A 23042-nucleotide genomic window follows, 5' to 3' on the forward strand; every position below is an offset into this window, starting at 1 on the left:
ATTTCTCTAGTTATGTTGTTCATAGAGTTTATCTATAAAACAACAGACGACCGCCCAATCTTCAAAAACGAGCAACCACATACCGTTTAGTCAGCATGGCTTGATTTGTAACAAAACTATAAAACTAAAACGATACTAAATCACTGCTGTATTTTGATATTTTGCATTGCCAAAAACAATGACAAAAGAATAAGAATAAGTTAGGTTGTCTTCCTCATTGAATATGAATAATGCATAATCGAACAAAATCATGTTCATGTGAATATCATCATACTCTATAGTATTATTTAGAGAAGGCATACTCAAAATTGATTTAAATATCATTTGGAACTCTTGGTTTAATATCTGTCCTGTCAGCAGCAACACCTTCTGTACGGCGGAAGGTTAATTTGTAGGTTTGTGTTTACTTCTTTGCATTATTCTTAGAGATTTAAGAATTTAAGATCAAAGATTTAAGATTTAAGATCAGTGAATATCCAGTAACATTTAGGACATGTCATCAAACATGTTCACTTGTAAACGCTATGCAGATTTCTCTGTTAAGTAGTGCATTTGAAAATAATAAACCAACAAAACGTGTATGCCTATTCTGAGGTATAACAAAAAGAAATAATGCATTAGAGCTCGGAAAAATGCACACAATCAAAATGAAATAGTATACTGCGAAATTGCATTAATGTTCTTGGCGCATTACAGTCCTTGGCGCATTACAGTCCTTTCAAAACATGACCTCATACGAATGAAAAAACAAAGCTGAAGGTGTTCCCATGAGGATGTACATAACACTGCAGGAAGAGAACTCTGTAAACTCAGCTGTTTTTTTTATCACGTTCTATTGCTAAGCTTCTAAATGATTTAAAATAGTGTTTATCAAACCGTAATTTATCCAACCACCATTTTTAGATAAAGTGTCTAGACAAGTTTTTAAGATTTCGATGTTTTTGTCAGAGCACCAAAGTAAATATTAAGTCAAAATTTTATGATATGATAACGATCCGACTTAATGTATTGATTTTTGATTTTTTAGGGGTCTTTAGAGTATAACAAACAACTCTAAAGGTGTTTTCATATATTTTATAAAGCTATAACCTAGATTTCTAAATTCATTAGTTGACCATTTATTGAATTTTTCATGTTAAGGTAAAGAATCTCAAATTTAATAAAAAAAAATTAAGCATGTGTTCTTCTTTTTGTGGTTTAAAGTTTCTTTAGATAAGTAGGTTGCTGAAAAAATATAATATACATATATAAACATTACCAAGTTTTCACATTATTTTTTCAAAATGTTTACAAAGCTTCAAATTTGCAATTTCTGTAATGAAAAATACACGAAAAAAATAAAACTACCCATAACACTTTAGTTTTGTATATTTCATGAGCAGAAGATTATATGATTTAGTCAAATACAAACTTAGAACCCCATCAAAGTATCATAATTTACATAAATTTGAAGAAAAACAACCAAACACTGACCAAAAAAGACTAATTTTTGCAAGAGTTATCTCCCCTTCCAATGTTAATTTCCATAGGAAATTAAAAATGTTGATTTTGAGTTTTCCTCAAGTTAGATTTTATGGGACTTTTTTCTGTGTTTATAAAGGGCATTATGCTATAGATTAGAACTAAAATACTTTCTGTTGCAATTAGTTTGAGGTTAAATCTTAGTTTGACTGGACTATATACAAAAGCGAGATAACATTCTCCATATATCTATAAAAAGCGCAGACTCAGATTCAGATTTAAAATCCATTATTAGCAATCGCATCGCAATATTTCAATTTATTTGTCGATTTTGCTTTTTTTAAATTCAAATATAAAAAATAAATTATCTCATAAACTGATTATGGTATTTTGTATGCATCTCTCCGAAATCTATAAAAATATGCGGATTCAACAGGTCTTAACATAAATTTAGAAAAGACCAATGTTGTTTGTACTTGGAAGAACAAGTTAATCCAAGACACTATGTGATTTAAGTAGGTATTGGTCTAAGGTTCTAGCAGATTTACCCTTCTTGTGAGTAATTACTCAGTGTATTTTAATGAAATTGAAAATTAAACTATGACCACAGATTGACAAAAATCGAAAATATTATATAGACATATATTAATTATTATTGAACACACCAAATGCTCTCGCCAACTGGACACATTACAGTTATCAAAATTTAGGCATCTATTCTTTTCCATGCATCTACCTAGTACAATCATTTCAAACATTTAACCGACAAATGTTTTCCTTTATCTGGGATAACAAACTAGATAAAATTAATCCAAACTACACTGATCAGGAGGACTAAACATATTAAATATTGAAATATGCATAACTGTTTTTAAAATCACATTATGAATTAATATAAACTATTAAAAACTAGTGAAACTATTCTTCTGTCAGAAAATATGCATTTTTTGGAAATGCAATTTCTAGGCTCCTTAGAAAAGCTGAATTATCTATTTTGAGAAGAAAAATGTGATGCTTGGCAAGATTTTCAAATTCTACAGAATAAATTCTTAAATTAACACATGCCATGTATAAAAGAATGAAGGAATAAAGAATGGTGTAACAATTCATTTTTTTTTTATAAAGATTGAACGAACAAAGAAAGGGGTTTGAGTGAGTAAGGACTTGTTAGAGAAGGATGTAAATTTTATGACTTTTGATGACTTTAAAAAAGAAAACAAAATTAAAACTAATATTTTTAAATATCAAGGCTTAATTTCTGCAATAAGAAAGTATTCAAAAGTCTAGAATAATTTATAAGCCCCAATGACTGAGAGAGAGACAATGGTCCCTGATTGCCCTCAGTTTTTATTTGTTCCCAGACATGTATTATATTTGAAAGTCAAATCCTAAACATACATGTGAACCCAAATGGCCATTAATTCTCAATACCAACCGCGATTGGAAAAATATCTATATGATGTCCTTTCATATTTCCAAGAATTCAAAATTGCAGTGGTTTCAATACAGATTAATACTTCGAATTGTAGGCATGACTAAAATACCTGGACTCCTTTATTGTCGTAACAAATCTACAGACACCACATATAGTATATATATTTTATATCATATCAGTCTATGTCTTATAATCATATTCTGCAATGTACCAAACTATTACAACTGTGTCTATCAAATATATTACATATCTTCTGATTACTGTATTTAACTATTGAACATAAAAGAGTATATAACTTATATAATGTTCATTTGAAAATAAAACGAAATTAAAAAAATAGTTATGGCGATTTGTGTCATATGAACATTTACAAATTGGTTGTTCTACCAAAATGGTTTAGCTGTGTATCTTGTTGATATATATATATATATATATATATATTTGTTAAACACTTAATGATTAAATGATTACTATAATGTGGTAGCCTCTTTATTTTGTATATATTGTAATTGTAAAATAAAGATGTATAATTATGTTAATATTAAATAAACTTCAAAACATATTGGTTCATATAAACTTTTATTACACTGAAACGTTTCCATACATTATTCATGATTACTTGGATTTGATTGGTTAGTTTAAAGTTTTACCGCTCAGTTCCGAGGTTCTTTGTTTAGAGTTAGAAGGACTAATGGAGTCGAAATGGTCAGACGTTTATGTCCAGTAGCTATTGAAATAGTTTGAAAGTATAGAGAATAGTCATGATTGTATTTGTATTGACAGACTTGACATTTTGACGTGAGTTTTCTTTATCTAATTCTTTATTACTATTTCTAATATATTTTCATAGATTGAATGATTTTTGGTATGAAAGGTTATTTTTCTCTACGATCCCGAAAAGTATTATCGCAACATAAAATGCATATATTATACACTTGTTTTATTATATAAAGTACTGGTAGTCATTCGTTAAGAGTTATATGTAAATCAGTTTAGAAAGCACACACATTCCGATCGATACTTTGAGGTGTATTCGATAAGACTTTGTTATGAGTAGATTTTAAATACCACCGTGTATTACTTGTGTGAACTAGTCCGTACACAATAACATTGTTGAATGATTATAAATAGAAAACATAAACAAAGTTGTATTAGATAGCGAACGACGTTTCTGCACATATTTAAAGTATTGTCCGAGTTATGTTTTATTGTATACACAAGGACATTATTTATATTGTATGTTTTATAATTAGGTCTATGTTTAAATACGGTTGCATTAAAGTCCGTTATTTAACATTGTAATTTTGGTTTACAGAACTTGTAAGCTGTTATAAAGATATCACTGTGTGATATACCAGTATGTATAATTGAATTGGTTTGTGCCACGACAGTAACAACCTTGCTCCACAAGTTGGTAAGGATTAGTAATATGTTATTAGAATTATAATGTATTTCGTTTAAAAGGTTGAATTAACTATGGAGTATGTTAAGCACATAGTTTTGATAAAGAGTTATTTCCCTTGATTTTAGATGCTTTTAATATTTGTTTAATTTATCAATGTTGTTAATCTGAACAACTAAATATTATATGTAAAGACATTATACTATGATTTGATGATTAAACATAATATTTGATCTCATTATGTTCATAACTTAAATGTATTTTTGAAGTGCAATGTTTTGTATAATACCATTATATGTAATGAAAGAATATTATACTTATTATGTGTATTACTAATTAAATAATTTATCTGTAAAATTAGTATAACTGTATTATATTGTTATTACAGGGTGTTTTACGTTACTGATTAATAAATATCCTGAAACCTAGCAAAGCGACTTAGGTTTCCTTGAGGCCTAAAAGTCAGCTATTACAATAATAAACTCTATTATATATGTGAAAAGAAATATCAGCTACAAGTTATTTCTAATTATAAATTGTATACATCGAACTGTGTATTTTCTAAATAATTTTGGTTTGAATCAAAGTGCGATTTTTAAATAACTTGGCCATTTAACAAAACATTTATTGCTACAGGTTATTGTAAATTTTACCTGTGAATTTTGTTTACAACTATTAAATTTTTACTGACACAGTTAATTATTTTGATGCATGATTTAACAAACGAATTCAAGTATGTTTCTTACTTTATTGTTGAGTTAATTCTCTTATTAATACATATAATATTACACTTGAATGCAGTTAAAGTTAAATATCAAATTCACAACGTTTCAACTATTCAAACCAGTAATTACTGTTTGCGATACAAAACAGACATTTAAGATTTAATGGGTTTATTCAATGGATTTTAAATCTACAAATATCCATTGATTTCATATGCATGACTTGGACTATTTCGAAATTTTAGTTGGTCTATTTAAATGATTAGTCATAGAAATGAAAGTAAAAACACAATCTTAAACATTCCGAATTCTCCTGTTATAAAAGACAATTACAGGAGCCTTGGAAGATACTTTTTTGAGATAAGCTATATTTCTCTCAATTTTGACAAAAATATGAGTAAATTTAATGCAGCATTCTTGGTCCAACTACTCATTGTTTAAAAGAGTGGATGAATTTAACGCCAACATATTACTTTTAATATACCACGGCCTTCATATTTTGATTACGTTGGAAGCAGCAGCTTCATATCAGAACAAAGTCAATTAAAACAGGAGCCAAAGCAATATTCAAGTGATCACACACAGTGTTGATAAGCTTGTATATGATGAACTACGTGTCCCAATAAACCTTCAAACTGTTGATTTTTAAGATAATACGTTTCCGTTTCCTCATCCATGTCATGAGTCTGCATTTAATATTATAGTAATGCCTTTTTTTTACAAGACATTGCGGGACGTAATTTACTTAAGGAATGACTGTACTAATATATATATTTTATATATTTATATGGATAATTCGAATCCGTTTTACAGATTTTCAGACTATGCTAGTTACTGTGTATAACGAAAGATGTGTGATCTTTCCACGTTTCCGGTAGACAATGTATTCAGTTTGATATTTAGTAACGACTAATATCACCTGAGAATATCACAGCTGTCTCAAATCGCAAATCACTTAACACTGAACATATATTGAGCGGATACGGTTTAATTAAATTGTAGAACAGTTTCCTTTAAAACTGTATCTTGATTATACATATAAAATTTAAAAAAAAAAGCAGGACTCGTGAACATAAAAAAACTTTTGCTGTATAAATTATATGTTTTTGAAATAAATCTTTTTATGATTTCGTACACACCTGGCTAACGATTTAATATTTCCTACAGTGTGATAAGTCTATCTATACATACTGCAGTTATAATAATATAATTATACTTGTAATTGTTTATATATGTTTCAGACCATATGAGTATTTGGACCGTACGCGTACGGTCCAAACCGTATACGTATACTCGTACAGTCCGACCATACGCGTACAGTCGGACCGTATTAGTATACGCGTACGGTCCATCTGACCATACATGTTCTGGGATCATATTGGTTAAATTTAAACAAACATTTTATCAGTCTTATTTTTATACATTTATCTATATAAAGTGTTATCATTACAATTAAATGGGTAAAGTGAATAAGCAAACATTTGAAATTAAATATTTGTTTAATTGTATATCAGTGAATTCTATATTGTTACTCTGACCCAAGGTTACACTTGCTTTTACAAAGGACATTACATTTTTTAAAATTTACATGTGTTCATGCATGTTCCTTTGCGTTCTCGTTTTTTTGTAAATTTCATAAATATTCGGAAACAATTGTCCTCCCACATTATGTTTACTTCCGATAACTTCAATTTTAATTACCATACTTGGCTGCAATTAATGATTAGATACAGGAAATTAATAGATTACAAGCGTATATTTAAAAAAAAATAGTTAGAATATTTGGTTTTTATGTCAATAACTGTTTATACGCGTACGGTCCTAATACTCATACGGTCTGGAACATATACATTATGTTTACATCAGTTTATCATAAAGCCAGGTCAATGACCAAATACATAAATAAAGCCGTACCATAGCCCATTAGTCAACACAATGAAGTCTTTATATAAAATATTCAAATGATATCCTAATTATAACTTGAAGTGTTTCATTTAAATACACGACATACATATAAAACCGATATTGATTTAAATGTAGAACATTGTAGTCATTGGTTATATACATTACCTGTGTATTATACATTCAACATGATAAGTGACAAAATGGCACAGGCAGCATCTAAAACTTGTGAGATATGTGTTAGTGCCTCTGGATCTCATTACTGTTTAGAGTGTGAACAGTACTTTTGTGACAATTGTAAAGGCTTTCATAAACGACAGAGAGGGACAAAGAACCACCAGTTTCAATCTTCCTTTGATGTTATACCGGAAGTTAAATCAAAATGTAAAGACCACAATGAAGACGTAAGTTTTGTATGTAATACCTGTAATGTAGAGGTATGTACCAGTTGTGTGACTAGCAGTCATTCAGGGCATGCCTTTTCCAAACTTCTCGACATCATTTCACAGCTGAAGGAGACGAATACAACAGACCTGTACAGTAAGGTAGATGAGGCAACCCGAAACATGAAGCAGATAGAAGAAGGTCTGAAGGCATTTGATGTGACGGTGGAAGGAATAGTCAAAGCTATTACAGAAGAAGGTACAAAGATAAAGGCTATGGTTGATAAATGTATCTCAGAGAAGATTGCATCGGTCAAGGACCAATCACGGAAGGAAAGAGACAAATTAACAAAGCTATTGGAAGAAACTCAAATGGATTTGAAGGCAGGACGCGACTTAGACAAGAAGAAACAAGAACTAAACAAGACCCGAAACGATGGAAAATTGTTGCAGTCATTACAGAAGCTTACAGACGACATCACAAAGCTGAAGGTAAAGCCTACACCTGCATTTCCTAGGATACAGTATACTGCTAAGTCCGCAACAGATAACGACATTAAACAGCTGTTTGGTAACTGCATAATCAGGTAATTTTACTAAAAATAACGAGCATTTTGCATGTTTTGTATTTGTAATACATGCTTTAATATACCCATAGCATCTTAATGAGACACGTATTTTTCAAAATCACAATTATGTTTTTTTTTTTAAATATCAACTTATGTCGGGATATGATATCAAAAACGAAAAAGAGATAATTCATGAAATACAAATATGTTTTCATTACAAATGTATTGTTTAATATTATGGATTCACATTGTGCTCCAGTAGATAAATGCGGGGTCTATGGCAGTGTACATTTTAAGTTGTATTATATGACTGTATATTTTAATTTGTATTATATGGCAGTGTACATCCTAAGTTGTATTGATACATGGACATTTACCAATCTGGACAATACGTAAACTTATGTAGAAATGCAAAGATACTTGCTTTCAAACTAGTACAGATATAACTGTTTTTTCTCGTTATTTAAATATGTTATTCTAATTGTATGCAGTTTATGCAATATTATAACACAAATAAAGACAATAGAAGTATACCGCTTTACACTAGTAATATATCGATTAAACTGGAAAAAAATCCGAACAAAAGTGAAAGAAAAACACATTTATTACAAGTGGAAAGCAACATAACAACATTAACACTGTACTGCTACAAAAAAAAACACCAACATACAAAGAAAATGACTATGTGTTAACAACTGTCATACTGCTGACACTTGACAGAACATTTTGAGAAAAAAATGTAAAAATTTCAGTTATTCTTTTTTCAGTGAAATGCGTACACAACAACCAATGAACAGAGAAAGAGAATTGCCTTCACCAAAGAGGTAGGGAAATATATTTGTATATTATACAGTTTTTAAAGTGACGTAATACTATTGGACAATGTAAACTTGTTATCAAACATTTGAGTGAATAACACATTATCTTCTTGCATACCTCACAATTTGACGTTGCAAGGGTTTTGATTAAGTTTGTATTATATATTGTGTACATCAGTTTACCGTTTATTTTTATTTTCCATAAATCAATTATAATGTCTCTCTGGTTTATGTCTCTCCTCTTTACGTACGTTTAACACACTGACTCGAGCACGATTGCATTTGAGTAAATAAATCGTCTTAAGATATGCAAACGCATAATATAAGCATACATTATTTTCAATACTGTTTAGATTTGTTGCATTTAATTTTCGTTGAAATGTGCCTGCTTGTTTAGTTGAAATATTTAGAACCTCTTTAAACTTCTACGATATAACCAAAACATAAAAGACATTCATCACACTTATCTGGACTATTGAGGCACGTATAATCAAAAGACGAAATACTGTTTTACAACAACATAACAGAGCCATACCGTTTTGTTAAGTGTAGTTTGTCTTTTTTGTAAATAGTCTTTGTATGTCATATCTTTTCTCCTATAGAAATGAGCTCTTTTAATGCGGTGACTGAAAGCAGATTTTTTTTAATCTAATCTCCCCACCGAACACACATCTATATAATATATCATTGGAAAGAGGAAATCGCGTACTATAATAATATGCCTGTCGTCAGGACTTGATATGGTCACATTTTTTTATAAATTGAGGTCAAAGGTCATATGTAAAAAGCTGTGAAAATTCGGGAGGGTTTCAATTTTGACATTTTTTCTTTTTTCTAAACTCTATCTAAACACAAATGATACTGTTTTGGCTTTAGTAATGTTTGTTATTATACATAAACCTTAATCATTGAGAATAAAAAAAAACTAAAACGATGTTTTATAAACAAAACTTCATAAATCAAGTTTTCAACCTATAAAATGTTTAGAGCACCTTAACCTTATGAAAGTTTTCAGTTTCAGGTAAAAATTAAGTGTCATGCACGACAGTACTTTAAAATTATTTTTTAAACTATCATGTTGGGTGAGGTATCAAACCAGAGCAATAGAACTCTACAGTCAAATATTACCTCAAATTGAATTTGCGGATACTTCAGTTTTTTTTTATCGATTACTCGTTTTTCACAATTATTACTGCTTCCATAGTAGTATCTGTTGTTGTGTTTTCTACTCTGGTTAATATATATTACAGTATAGGTTTTGTACCTATATCCCCTCTTTTTCCCTTTGCAACGTACCACAAACTTCAAAAGTATTCCATATAAAAAAAAAACTTGTAATATGCTTGCAAATAAAACAACTCTTAAAATAAGACCAAATGAGACATAAATAAACAAATAAAGGTCCTGTACGGGCTTCAACTATGAGTAAAATTCATACGGCATAGTCTTCGATTCCTGAAATGAACAAATTAAAACAAAAGAAAAATATAACGGCCTGATTAATAAAATAACAAAATAAAAAAGAAACACACAAATATAGTATATAGAAACAAACATCAAACACTGCATAACAGTTCTGCACATATAAGGTTCTGGTCAAAGCAAACACATTATTTTGAGTTATTCTTTACAAGTACCGACAGGGTACTACCATTATAAGAGCACTGATAAGCAAACAATTGACGTACATTTGAGTTGAGTTCGTTTTTACGCCAAAAAATGGCGGTGCGACAACTTTGTAAGCCTTTGAAAAATCGCTCATAAATTACTATATATTATTTTTCAGGATATTTGTCTTTAAATTCATAAAATTAAGCAAATTAACATTGATGTAGTAAATGCAAATACTAAACTTTTATCATTTTAGATAACATTTTTGGGATTCCCAAATCTGGAATCCCAATTTTTCCCCCGTGGGACAGATTTGCTCTTGTTATATGGAACGCGGGTTTTTCAATGACGTCACCATAACATCATAAAAAGTGCATAAAAGACTGAAGGAAACATTCTGTTTAATAATGGAAAAAACGTTTTGACGAAAATGATAGTTTAGTGGTTACAATAAATGAATTATGTTACGCGGGACAGTCTTAAAATCGTCGTTTTGTTAAAGGTGAAGCTTGTCGCATGCAGCAAAAAACATAGTTTCAGCGATTATATTTTTCGTTTTTATTTTAAAATTCTTTATTTTTTTCAAATACGTACAATAGCAATGGATATGATATCACAAAATTATATAATTGGACTTGCATCTTGCCAACTACACCGAATTTCCAATAAGGTACGAACATCGCGCGTAACGTCATAGTATACATTTACGCAATTGTTATGGTGCCATTTCCAGAGAAAAGTCTTGGCTGAATGCAGTTTCATCGAGTAAGCATAAAATAAATTGCAATAAATACGAAGGCATTGACTGAATTGAAGATGGAAAAGACAATTCATCCGAAGTTGGGTATTCTTCTGTAGAGTTTCGAAGTCCTTTCGAAGTATACTTGCAGCGGAATGAAATATATGTCCGTTATTTATATCTATTACAGTTGTCATTGAGATTTTGAGGTCAGTTTTCAATTGACTAGCAGTTGATATGGCATCTCAAATAGTTATTTTGCTACTAAATATTATGTTATAGTTGCCTTAAACTTGTTGAAGATGTTTGACAACTGAATTTATATAGAAATTAATGAGTTTAGACAGCATTTTACAAGTAGAATATTTTAAATAAGAATCAGCCGGAAGAAAAGATCAATATTTATCAAGTAACGGTGTCATGAGGAATGACCATTGAATCGTTCTCAATAGCCAAACTGAAATTAGTAAAAGCAGTATCGTGATCCGAAATATCTGCTTCTACGGGTTTCGATTTGTTTTTTTGTTTTTTTCGTTTTTAGCAAATATTTTGTAATGCAACCGTAATGACCGTAGTGCTTGAAGTTAAAAAGATGGACGGGAAACTGTTCTCAACTTTAACTTTATCTGACACGAATAAAACATTCTTGATACGCTCATCTGATTCAAACTTGAGTTGTTTTTTGATCTTACTAAAATGTTTTGTTGCAGCAAAATATACAAGCGCTCCAGTTGAGCGACTGCATTCTAGAACGCGTACAAATACCCGAAACTGAGGGACAACAGTCCGATAATTTTATGTCGTCATTAAATGACAGATGGAAGCTTCCTCACTCTAAAAGGGGGAACAAATATATTTACTTGTGTAACTTTTCTAACATGAACAACTATAAACTTCCTGCACAGAGTTCTTTGAATTAACAGCTTCCGCATGCAACACCTTGATGTTCACCTCATCCAATCTTTTTTTCAAGTGCAGATTCAAAATCGACTTTCCTATACTGGTTAAATAATTTTTGGCATATTAAGCACTGCATAAAATTTAACGACTTTTGTCTTTATTTTAGACTTATAATGGAGCAAGTTGGAACGAACTTAACATATCACGGAATATTTACTGAAACTATCCGTTAATTATTTTGATTTTACAATAAGTCTTTTTTGATGTTTTATAAGAAGAAATTATAGAATACAAACATATACAAACAAAGTATGTGGCATATATCAGTGCACTTTAATTGAAAACATGTGTATATAAAGCAAAGAAGATAGTAATTTCATATTTCAGTTGAGATCAAATTATTGACTAATACACAATATGTGACGGAAGGCAAGTGATTGAGTTCAATGTTGAAATTGAAGTTTTTTACTCCATTCTTTTTTCATTGATTTCGTAACGTTTCTTTGATATTTTGGTTCCGAAATTGTTATCACTTACTAGTTTTATGAAATATTATATGCTTAAAATATTATGGGTTAATGTTTATTACTACTATGAAGAAGAAACTAAAGTTTGTGTCTTAATTTGCAATTAAAATTACCTCGATTTTAAATAGTCCAAACTTCGCACATTTCATAGATTAGAAGAAAATAAAATACTGAATAGAATACTTTGACATATAAAAATAGCTCCAGGAAAAACTATTTCAATTAAATGTAAGCAAACATACACATTTTTTTTATTTTGAAAAAGGGGGGTGGAAACTCTCAAATATACTTCTAGTCATTAAAACGACTTTTTAGAAAAATGTGACCGTACGAAATTTTGACGACAGGGCAAAAATTAAAAAAGACCTATTTGTCTTTAAGTTAAGACAATTTTTAGCCGTGTTTTATTTGGGAGATTAAACTCGCGATCGACTTTTTACACTTCTGTCACCGCACTATTTGTGATATTGTCACCTCTTTTTACCATAAAAATTATTATTGACTCACAAAGTTATTCGCAATCGACTGTCAATAAACAGTTCAACCATGCCTTCATTCACATTCACAATGAAGGGGTAAAAGATTTCAGCAGTTACATTTACTCTATTCACAATCGACTGCTGATACAGAAATTAACGAATTCAGTAGTCACTTTCACAATCGAATTTTGTTGACGGGGTGAATGATTTTATCAGTCACATTTCCGAAATGCATATGAAATTAGTACAAGAGGTTTCGATAGTATGGTATAATTGAGAACTATCAGTCATTACAAAATGATTTGAGTAATCGTATATATTTCTTCAACAAGTTGAAACGAGATAACACATAATTATGCTGTTTTATGAATGGTTAAATTAAAATAGTTCGTCATTTCATTCAGTTTGTAAGTGTCTGTAGGAAAGACGGGGAAATAGAGGGAAAAGCGTATGCAATCAGAAATAATTCTAAAAGGATTAGAAAGATAAAATATATATGACCTCAAATTGAATATATTGTTTTGGTTGATATCATCTAATTTTGTTTAAAGGAACGACATACACCAATACGACCATTACAGCTAAATAAAAGTCGAACTTAATTATAAGTTCTTGTCAAACATTACGTATACTACGTAACGACAACAAATGGTGAACTGTGATACTCTTGATGGGTAAACAGCTTCTACACTGAACCATAGGAAACATCTCTGATGACATGGTGAACTGTGATACTCTTTGTGGGTAAACAGCTTCTGTTCTACACTGAACCATAGAAAACATCTCTGAAGTAAAGCAATATATATTTCTAGTAAAAAAAAATGTATCTCTGTCAAGGTTTAAGTTGATTTATTTGTTTATAGATTATCATTTCAATTCATTCGAGATTGGCTCATTTGGTTTATGACTCTTGTATATATTTCAAATGCTTTTTTGATATGTTTGCACTGTTTATGTGTGTATCAGTTAGTAAGAACTTCTTAGTTTTTAATATCATCTTCGAATAGAGTAAATGTTAAGTCAATCAATAGTGTTGCTCATTATAGTGATTACAAACAGGATGTGATACCAAAGGAGCAATGGAAATACCTGTACAGATGTACCAACTGTAGGTAAGTTCATAATAATTGTTTTTATAGACATGAAACAAAGTTGTATATCTATATCATGTGGCGTATCAAATGTATAATTTCCAAGTGTCAATGAAGTTCATATTAACTTATTTTTTTCTCTCGCAAAATGCAACTGTTGTCATTTGTACATGGCGTACGCCACACAGATGTTTGCACTGTTTAAGAAATCAATAAGAAACCTTGATAGAGCATATATCTGTTGACTTGTAAATAATACACACATATGCTTGAAGGTAATGAGCAACATAGGTTCGTCTGCGTCAACAGTGATGTTAATGAATGTATAATAATAATACTAGACGACATGTTTTGGTACTCATATTTAATCACTCATAGGGCGCATTGGGTGGTTTGATATTAAATCCTTCACTTGTATTGTGCATGATATGCATAATATGGAGAAATTCATTTTTCATTCATTTAAGTAGTGGTCTGGAGCTAGCATGCATGTCAGTAACTGCTAATAGTATTTGTTAATATATGCACATTGCCATTTTGCATAGTTTTATTTAGTTACCTTTTCTAACTTCAGACTCAACTGAGTTAAGCGCACGAGGTATGGCTAGACATAAAACCAGATTATACACACTAATTGTTCTAAAAATGTTCTGTTCCAAGTCAGGAATATTGAAATTGTTTTCAAATAGTTCGGTTCTATGTATGTTGCATTGACCGTTGTTTTTATTACACTTCAGAGTGTCTGTTGTTCAATTGTGATTTCTTATAACTGTAGAGTTTCTCTCGGTTTTAGGTTTGTAACCGGGATTCGTTTTCTCTAAAAATATTTATGACGTTGAACTGCGGTATACTACTGTTGCCGTTATTGGTACTATGTGGATAACTGTGTGTTTGTTTTGTCGACGTTGATCAGACGTTTGCACCTGTTCAAATTCAGGAGCCTCTGAGTCTTTGTTAGTATTTTTCAAATTTAATTTCAGTTATTTTATGTGTTCTGAAGTTTGGTAAAACGTCAATGAAACTGAGTTAGTACATATTTTTTTTGTTTAGAGGCCAGTTAAAGCCCGCGTCTAAGCAAATGATTATCTCGCTGTGTTTAAGACCCATATATTGCCTTTGATTTTTCTCTGCATTTCGGTCGGGATGTTGTCTCTTAGACATATTTATATTTCCATTATCAATTTTACTTGGAAATCCATCATAGAGGGAACCATATATGATGTTAGGACAATTGTCGAAAGGTCTTAAAATAGAATACTCATTGGTACACTATTGCAGTTTTGGTTGTTTGAAATTACAGAAGAACATTGAATAGCTCAACCAAAATTTCTCAATAATAAACGACACAGAATATTTCAAATTGAAATGCATCTAAAACTAAACGACATTTGCCCTTTTTGACGGTTTTGTTTCAGATATTTTAAACGTTGAAAAGACATAATGTAGATGACGTAAAGCTCTAAATGTAGAAAATATTGATGAATTAAGATACTTTTACAATTGAATTAGATTTCAGTTACTCAGTTTTGCTGAGTCAAGTAAAAGTATTTCTTTTGAGACATATATTGTATTATGCAGAAAAGTTAATGCCGCCAATGTTATCATAATAATGTAATGCTCAAACATAACGATTTCAAATGGTTATCTCACAATACAATTTAACAAAGGGTAATAAAATGAAGTAAACTTAACAAAATGTATTAGAAATATTTGTATTGCTTTCGAAATGCTATCTGGATAAACGGCAACACATCTATCAGTATTTCTGTCTAGAATGTGTAACTGACACACTTGATCTGTTTCTTCTTTCAGAAAGGAAGATAGATCTTATTAGTAAGTATGATCTATGTAAACAACATGTAATCACACTCCTATGTATACAGCATGTAATCACACTCCTATGTATACAACATGTACTCACAGTCTTATGTATACAACAAGTAATCACACTCCTATGTATACAACATGTAATCACACTCCTATGTATTAAACATGTACTCACAGTCTTATGTATACATAAAGGCAACAGTAGTATACCGCTGTTCAAAACACATAAATCCATGGACAAAAAACAAAATCGGGGTAACAAACTAAAACCGAGGAAAACGCATTAAATATAAGAGAAGAACACCGACACAACACCAAAACGCAACACACACAGAAACGGACCAAGCAACAGACAAAACACCACGAGAATAACAAATATAACATCAAAACCAAATACATGAATTTGGGATAGACAAGTACCGTGCCACGTCTTATCTCAATATCTCAAAAATAACAGAAAACACAAACGACTCAACGTTAAAATGCAACACACACAGAAACGAACAATATTATAACAATGGCCATCTTCCTGACTTGGTACAGGACACTTTTAAAGGGGAATAAAAGTGGTGGGTTGAATCTGGTTTTATGGCATGCCAAACCTCGCACTTTAATGGTAAAGTTAAATATAACATTGAAATGACAACATAATATTACAGGACTACAATACAAATAAAAAGGAGAACATATTAGACAAAGAAAAGCATGATTAATAGATAACAAAAAGCATCAGGTTTAAAATTCAATACGCCAAAAACGCGTCTTGTCCACACAAGACTCACCAGTGACGCCCAGATATAAAAGATCGAAAGTGAAAAAAGTACAAAGTTGTACAGCACTGAAGATCAAAAGTTGAAAAGGTTTTGCCAAATACGGCATTGTTTGTATGCCCGGGATAAGAACATTCTTATAATATACAACAGGTAATCACACTTCTATGTATACAACATGTAAAAACACTTCTATGTATACAACATGTAATCACACTCCTATGTATACAACATGTAAATACATTTATATGTATACAACAGGTAATCACACTCCTATGTATACAACATGTAATCACATTCCTATGTATGCTGAAGGCAAATATTTCAGGATGTACGCCGCTTCTCAGCAATCCAACTATAAACACAATAGAAATAACTTAAAATGTATAATCCAACTGAAAACACCTCAGACATACCTTAAAATGTCTAATTCCAACTATGAACAACTCAGGCATAATTTCAAATGTCTATTTCAACTATGAACACCTCAGGCATAAATTAAAATGTATAATCCAACTATAAACATCTCAGGCATACCTTAAAATGTTTCATTTCAACTATAAACATCTCAGGCATACCTTTAAATGTCTAATCCAACTATAAATACTTCAGGCATACCTTAAAATGTCTAATTCCAACTATGAACACCTCATGCATAATTTAAAATGTCTAATTCATCTATTTACACCTCAGGAATACCTTAAAATGTCTAGAACTATGAACACCTCAGGCATAACTTAAAATGTCTAATTCAACTATGAAAACCTCAGGCATACCTTAAAATGTCTCATTCCAACTATGAACACCTCAGGCATAATCTAAAATGTCTAATTCAACTATGAATACCTCAGGCATAACTTAAAATGTCTAATTTAAACTATAAACACCTCATGCATACCTTAAAATGTCTAATTCCAACTATGAACACCTCAGGCATAATCTAAAATGTCTTATTCAACTATGAACACCTCAGGCATAATTTAAAATGTATAATCCAACTATAAACATCTCAGGCATATCTTAACAAGTCTAATTTCAACTATAAACATCTCAGACATACCTTAAAATGTATAATTCCAACTATGAACACCTCAGGTATAATTTAAAATGTTAAATTCTAACTTTGAACATCTCAGGCATAACTTTAAATGTATAATCCATATATAAACACCTCAGGCATACCTTAAAATGTTTAATTCCAACTATGAACACCTCAGGCATAATTTAAAATGTCTAATTTCAACTATGAACACCTCAGGCATACCTGAAAATGTTTCATTTCAACTATAAACATCTCATGCATACCTTAAAATGTTTCATTTCAGCTATAAACATCTCAGGCATACCTATAAATGTCTAATCCAACTATAAATACTTCAGGCATACCTTAAAATGTCTAACTCAACTATGAACAGCTCATGCATAATTTTGATCTACCGAATTAGACTATTCACCGGATTTGTAATCACATAAGCAAAACGACGGGTGCCGCATGTGGAGCAGGATCTGCTTACCCTTCCGGAGCACCTGAGATCATCCCTAGTTTTTGGTGGGGTTCGTGTTGTTTATTCTTTAGTTTTCTATGTTGTGTCATGTGTACTATTGTTTTTCTGTTTGTCTTTTTCATTTTTAGCCATGGCGTTGTCATTTTGTTTTAGATTTACGAGTTTGACTGTCCCTTTGGTGTCTTTCGTCCCTCTTTTATTACCACTGGGTCGATGTCTCTGCTGGTGGACATTTTGTAACCCGAGGACATCATCCGCCCAGTAGCAAAACTACAATTGCATGAACTTACGAAGAACTAACAGGAAACTGGCTCGGACGTCGCCCAGTATAAAAAGGTCCGAAACGGACGTCACCATGGACACGGTGTCGTCTGATACGGCAGGTGTCCCCTCATCACCAGACATGACAAATAACCCAAACACGACTCATTCAGATCATCGTCCTAGTGACAACAGCAATATTACACATATACAGCCTTGTTCAGTTCTCCTTAAAGACATTTTGGTTTTTGATGACACAGTACAACACTGTCGCATTTCAAAATGTGAGACCAAAGGCTGCAAAACTTGTGCTATTTTAATTACAGATGCTGAATTCACTAGCAATTTGACCAAGAAGTCATATTTTACCAGAAGTTACGATGATCTGAATTGTAAATCGATAAATGTCGTCTACGGATTAGAGTGCAACCTTTGCGGCTTGGTATACGTCGGTGAAACGAAAGGAAGGCTAAACAAACGTATGTGCGGTCATAGATCAGACATTAATCTCAATGCTAACGACATTCTATACCAGCATTTCAATCAGCCCGATCATTCCATCGTTTCTATGACAGTTCGAATTATTGAAAAAATATACCATAGCTCGAACAATCCTAATCTTTCAACGACTCTCCGTAGACAAAAAGAAGACTACTGGATTAGACAATTGGGAACTGCAACACCGTATGGCTGCAATGACAAAATTGATGGTATAGGTATTCTATCTAGTCCTTCGTGTAACTCGGTGAATGTGATGAATATTTTCAACTCGACTCCTCGACGTAGACGTAGTCATGGCCATCGTCATTATACATCACCCTCTCTGCATGATGTCTCTATTAATGACTTGCTGCAATGCATACAAAAACCGTTAGGTATTCATCACATTCGCACGAAACTTTATTCATTACCCCTTTCAAAACTTCATTCTCTGTTCAATTTATGTTTGGAATCCACTGTAACAAACCCTCATTCAAACCAATACAAACTACAGGCTATAATTTCGGATATTGCTAGTCACAGACTTTTCAAGCCAGTTCGCATTGGAAAAGATGAAAAAGAGAAAAGATCTTTTCTAAATCTTGCCTTTGCCAACAAAGGTCTCGATGGCGTCAACCTAGGCAACATGGGCAATATCCTTCATCATAAATTAGTTCAATCGAAAATACCTCCTTATTTCAAAGACCAGTCTGTACCAATAATTTCTTATACCTATACCAAACCTATTGCAACTAAAATTTTCAATTACAAACGCGTTTTGCAGGATCTCGATATTGACGACTTCAAGTCTAAACCTCCTGATTGCACTTGTGCTAGTTCCCAATTCACATATAATCCTGCTGGCCACGTTATTACCGGTGACCTTAACATTGTTAATAACACTTCTCTACGAAACGTGTTATCGAAAGGTCCGAAATATCGTGAGCCTAAATCCATCAATTGGAAACACAACTTTAAAATTTTGATGGATTCAGTCGAGGATTATGCCAGGCAATGGGCTAAGCGCGAGAAGGAAGACGTAGACACTCTATCCGAATGGATTAAGGCAGTGAGGTCGTTAATACAAATCAGAATTAAGAAACTGAATGGGTCCATCAATGCCCATGCTACGTCAATCTTCAAAGATCCAAATGTTGCTAAACACCTATCTGACCTCCATGATGAATATGTTGTTGTCTCCGCAGACAAAGCCCCAAATAACATCGTTTTTATCTGTAAAAGTCATTACATTAATTGCTTGATAAACGAATTAGGTATAGACAATTCACTTGGAAACCCAACATATACCCTCACGACACTTACCAAAGGGGAAATCCTGGATAATCATAGGTCTGTTCTTTGTTCCTTTGGTATTTCAACCAAAGATGAAGAACTGGATCTTCCATCATTTTATTGGATACCTAAACTACATAAGTGTCCTTACAAACAACGGTATATTGCTGGGTCTTCCAAGTGCTCCACGAAACCCCTTTCTAAATTATTAACATCCATTTTATCAGCAATCAAAGACGGGCTTCAAAGTTATTGCGAAACTGCCTATTCTAGAGGTGGCGTGAATCAGATGTGGATACTTAAAAATTCCAAAGATCTTTTAGAGTACATACAATCTAACTCTCTTTCATCTTGTAACTGTATTAAAACATTTGACTTTTCTACTCTTTACACAAGTATTCAACATTCCAAACTAAAAGACAAATTAAAAGAGTTGGTATTACTTTCCTTCATAAAAAAGAATGGCCAACGTAGATACAAGTATCTTGTCTTAGGGAGGGATAAATCATACTTTGTAAAGAACCATTCTGATTCAAACAAAAAATTCTTTGAAACCGATATTATCAAGATGCTTGATTTCTTGATTGACAACATATTTTTACGTTCGGAGGACGTGTTTTTCAACAGACTGTCGGCATCCCAATGAAAACAAACTATGCCCCTCTACTTGCTGACTTGTTTCTTTATTATTATGAGGCTGACTTCATGCAGGAACTTCTTAGGAAGAAAGATAAGAAGTTAGCAATATCCTTTAACTCTACTTTCCGCTATATAGATGACGTTCTTTCACTAAACAATTCAAAATTTGGTGACTATGTGGATCGCATCTATCCCATCGAATTGGAGATAAAGGATACTACAGATACAGTTAAGTCGGCTTCATATCTTGACTTACATCTAGAAATTGACAATGAGGGTCGGTTGAAGACAAAACTTTACGACAAAAGAGATGATTTCAGCTTTCCAATTGTGAACTTCCCATTTCCAAGTAGCAACATTCCAGCAGCACCTGCATACGGGGTATATATCTCCCAATTGATACGATATTCCCGTGCTTGCATTTCCTATCATGATTTTCTTGATAGAGGGTTACTGCTCACAAGGAAGCTATTAAACCAAGAGTTCCAAATGGTGAAGTTGAAATCATCCCTTCGTAAATTTTACGGACGCCATCACGAGTTGGTTGACCGTTATGGAATAACCGTTTCACAAATGATATCGGATATGTTCCTTACGTCGTAACTACAATCCCCTTCCCTTTCATGAATTTGACCTACCGAATTAGACTATTTACCGGATTTGTAATCACATAAGCAACACGGCGGGTGCCGCATGTGGAGCAGGATCTGCTTACCCTTCCGGAGCACCTGAGATCATCCCTAGTTTTTGGTGGGGTTCGTGTTGTTTATTCTTTAGTTTTCTATGTTGTGTCATGTGTACTATTGTTTTTCTGTTTGTCTTTTTCATTTTTAGCCATGGCGTTGTCAGTTTGTTTTAGATTTACTAGTTTGACTGTCCCTTTGGTGTCTTTCGTCCCTCTTTTAAAATGTCTAATTCATCTATTAACATCTCAGGAATACCTTAAAATGTCTACAACTATGAACACCTCAGGCATAACTTAAAATGTCTAATTCAACTATGAAAACCTCAGGCATACCTTAAAATGTCTCATTCCAACTATGAACACCTCAGGCATAATCTAAAATGTCTCATTAAACTATGAATACCTCAGGCATAACTTAAAATGTCTAATTTAAACTATAAACACCTCATGCATACCTTAAAATGTCTAATTCCAACTTTGAACACCTCAAGCATAATCTAAAATGTATAATCCACCTATAAACATCTCAGGCATATCTTAACAAGTCTAATTTCAACTATAAACATCTCAGGCATACCTTAAAATGTATATTTCCAACTATGAACACCTCGGGTATAATTCAAAATGTTAAATTCTAACTATAAACACCTCAGGCATACCTTAAAATGTCTCATTCCAACTATGAACACCTCAGGCATAGTCTAAAATGTCTAATTAAACTATGAATACCTCAGGCATAACTTTAAATGTATAATTTAAACTATAAACACCTCATGCATACCTTTAAATGTCTAATTCCAACTTTGAACACCTCAGGCATAATCTAAAATGTATAATCCACCTATAAACATCTCAGGCATATCTTAACAAGTCTAATTTCAACTATAAACATCTCAGGCATACCTTAACATATATATTTCCAACTATGAACACCTCAGGTATTAATAAATATGTTAAATTCTAACTATGAACACCTCAGGCATAACTTTAAATGTCTAATCCATATATAAATTCCTCAGGCATACCTTAACATGTTTAATTCCAACTATGAACACCTCAGGCATAACTTTAAATGTCTAATCCATATATAAATTCCTCAGGCATACCTTAAAATGTTTAATTCCAACTATGAACTCTTCATGCATAACTTTAAATGTCTAATCCATATATAAATTCCTCAGGCATACCTTTAAATGTCTAATTCCAACTTTGAACACCTCAGGCATAATTTAAAATGTATAATCCACCTATAAACATCTCAGGCATATCTTAACAAGTCTAATTTCAACTATAAACATCGCAGGCATACCTTAAAATATATATTCCAACTATGAACACCTCAGGTATTAATTAATATGATAAATTTTAACTATGAACACCTCAGGCATAACTTTAAATGTCTAATCCATGTATAAATTCCTCAGGCATACATTATTAACATGTCTAATTTCAACTATGAACACCACAGGCATACCTATAAATGTCTGATTCCAACTATGAACACCTCAGGTATAATTTAAAATGTTTAATTCTAACTATGAAC

General features: G+C 31.8%; 1 protein-coding gene across 1 annotated transcript in view; it reads left to right on the forward strand.

Moving 5' to 3' along the window:
* Positions 1 to 7125: 7125 nt before the first annotated feature.
* Positions 7126 to 23042, forward strand: part of LOC134717556 (E3 ubiquitin-protein ligase TRIM71-like) — a 30712-nt gene continuing 14795 nt past the window's right edge. Inside the window, exons 1-2 of the mRNA XM_063580045.1 lie at positions 7126 to 7892; positions 8642 to 8698. Of these exons, the coding sequence (XP_063436115.1) occupies positions 7126 to 7892; positions 8642 to 8698 (824 nt within the window). The remainder of the gene's footprint in view (positions 7893 to 8641; positions 8699 to 23042) is intronic.

This window comes from Mytilus trossulus, chromosome 5, assembly GCF_036588685.1.
Source record: "Mytilus trossulus isolate FHL-02 chromosome 5, PNRI_Mtr1.1.1.hap1, whole genome shotgun sequence".
NCBI lineage: Eukaryota > Metazoa > Mollusca > Bivalvia > Mytilida > Mytilidae > Mytilus > Mytilus trossulus.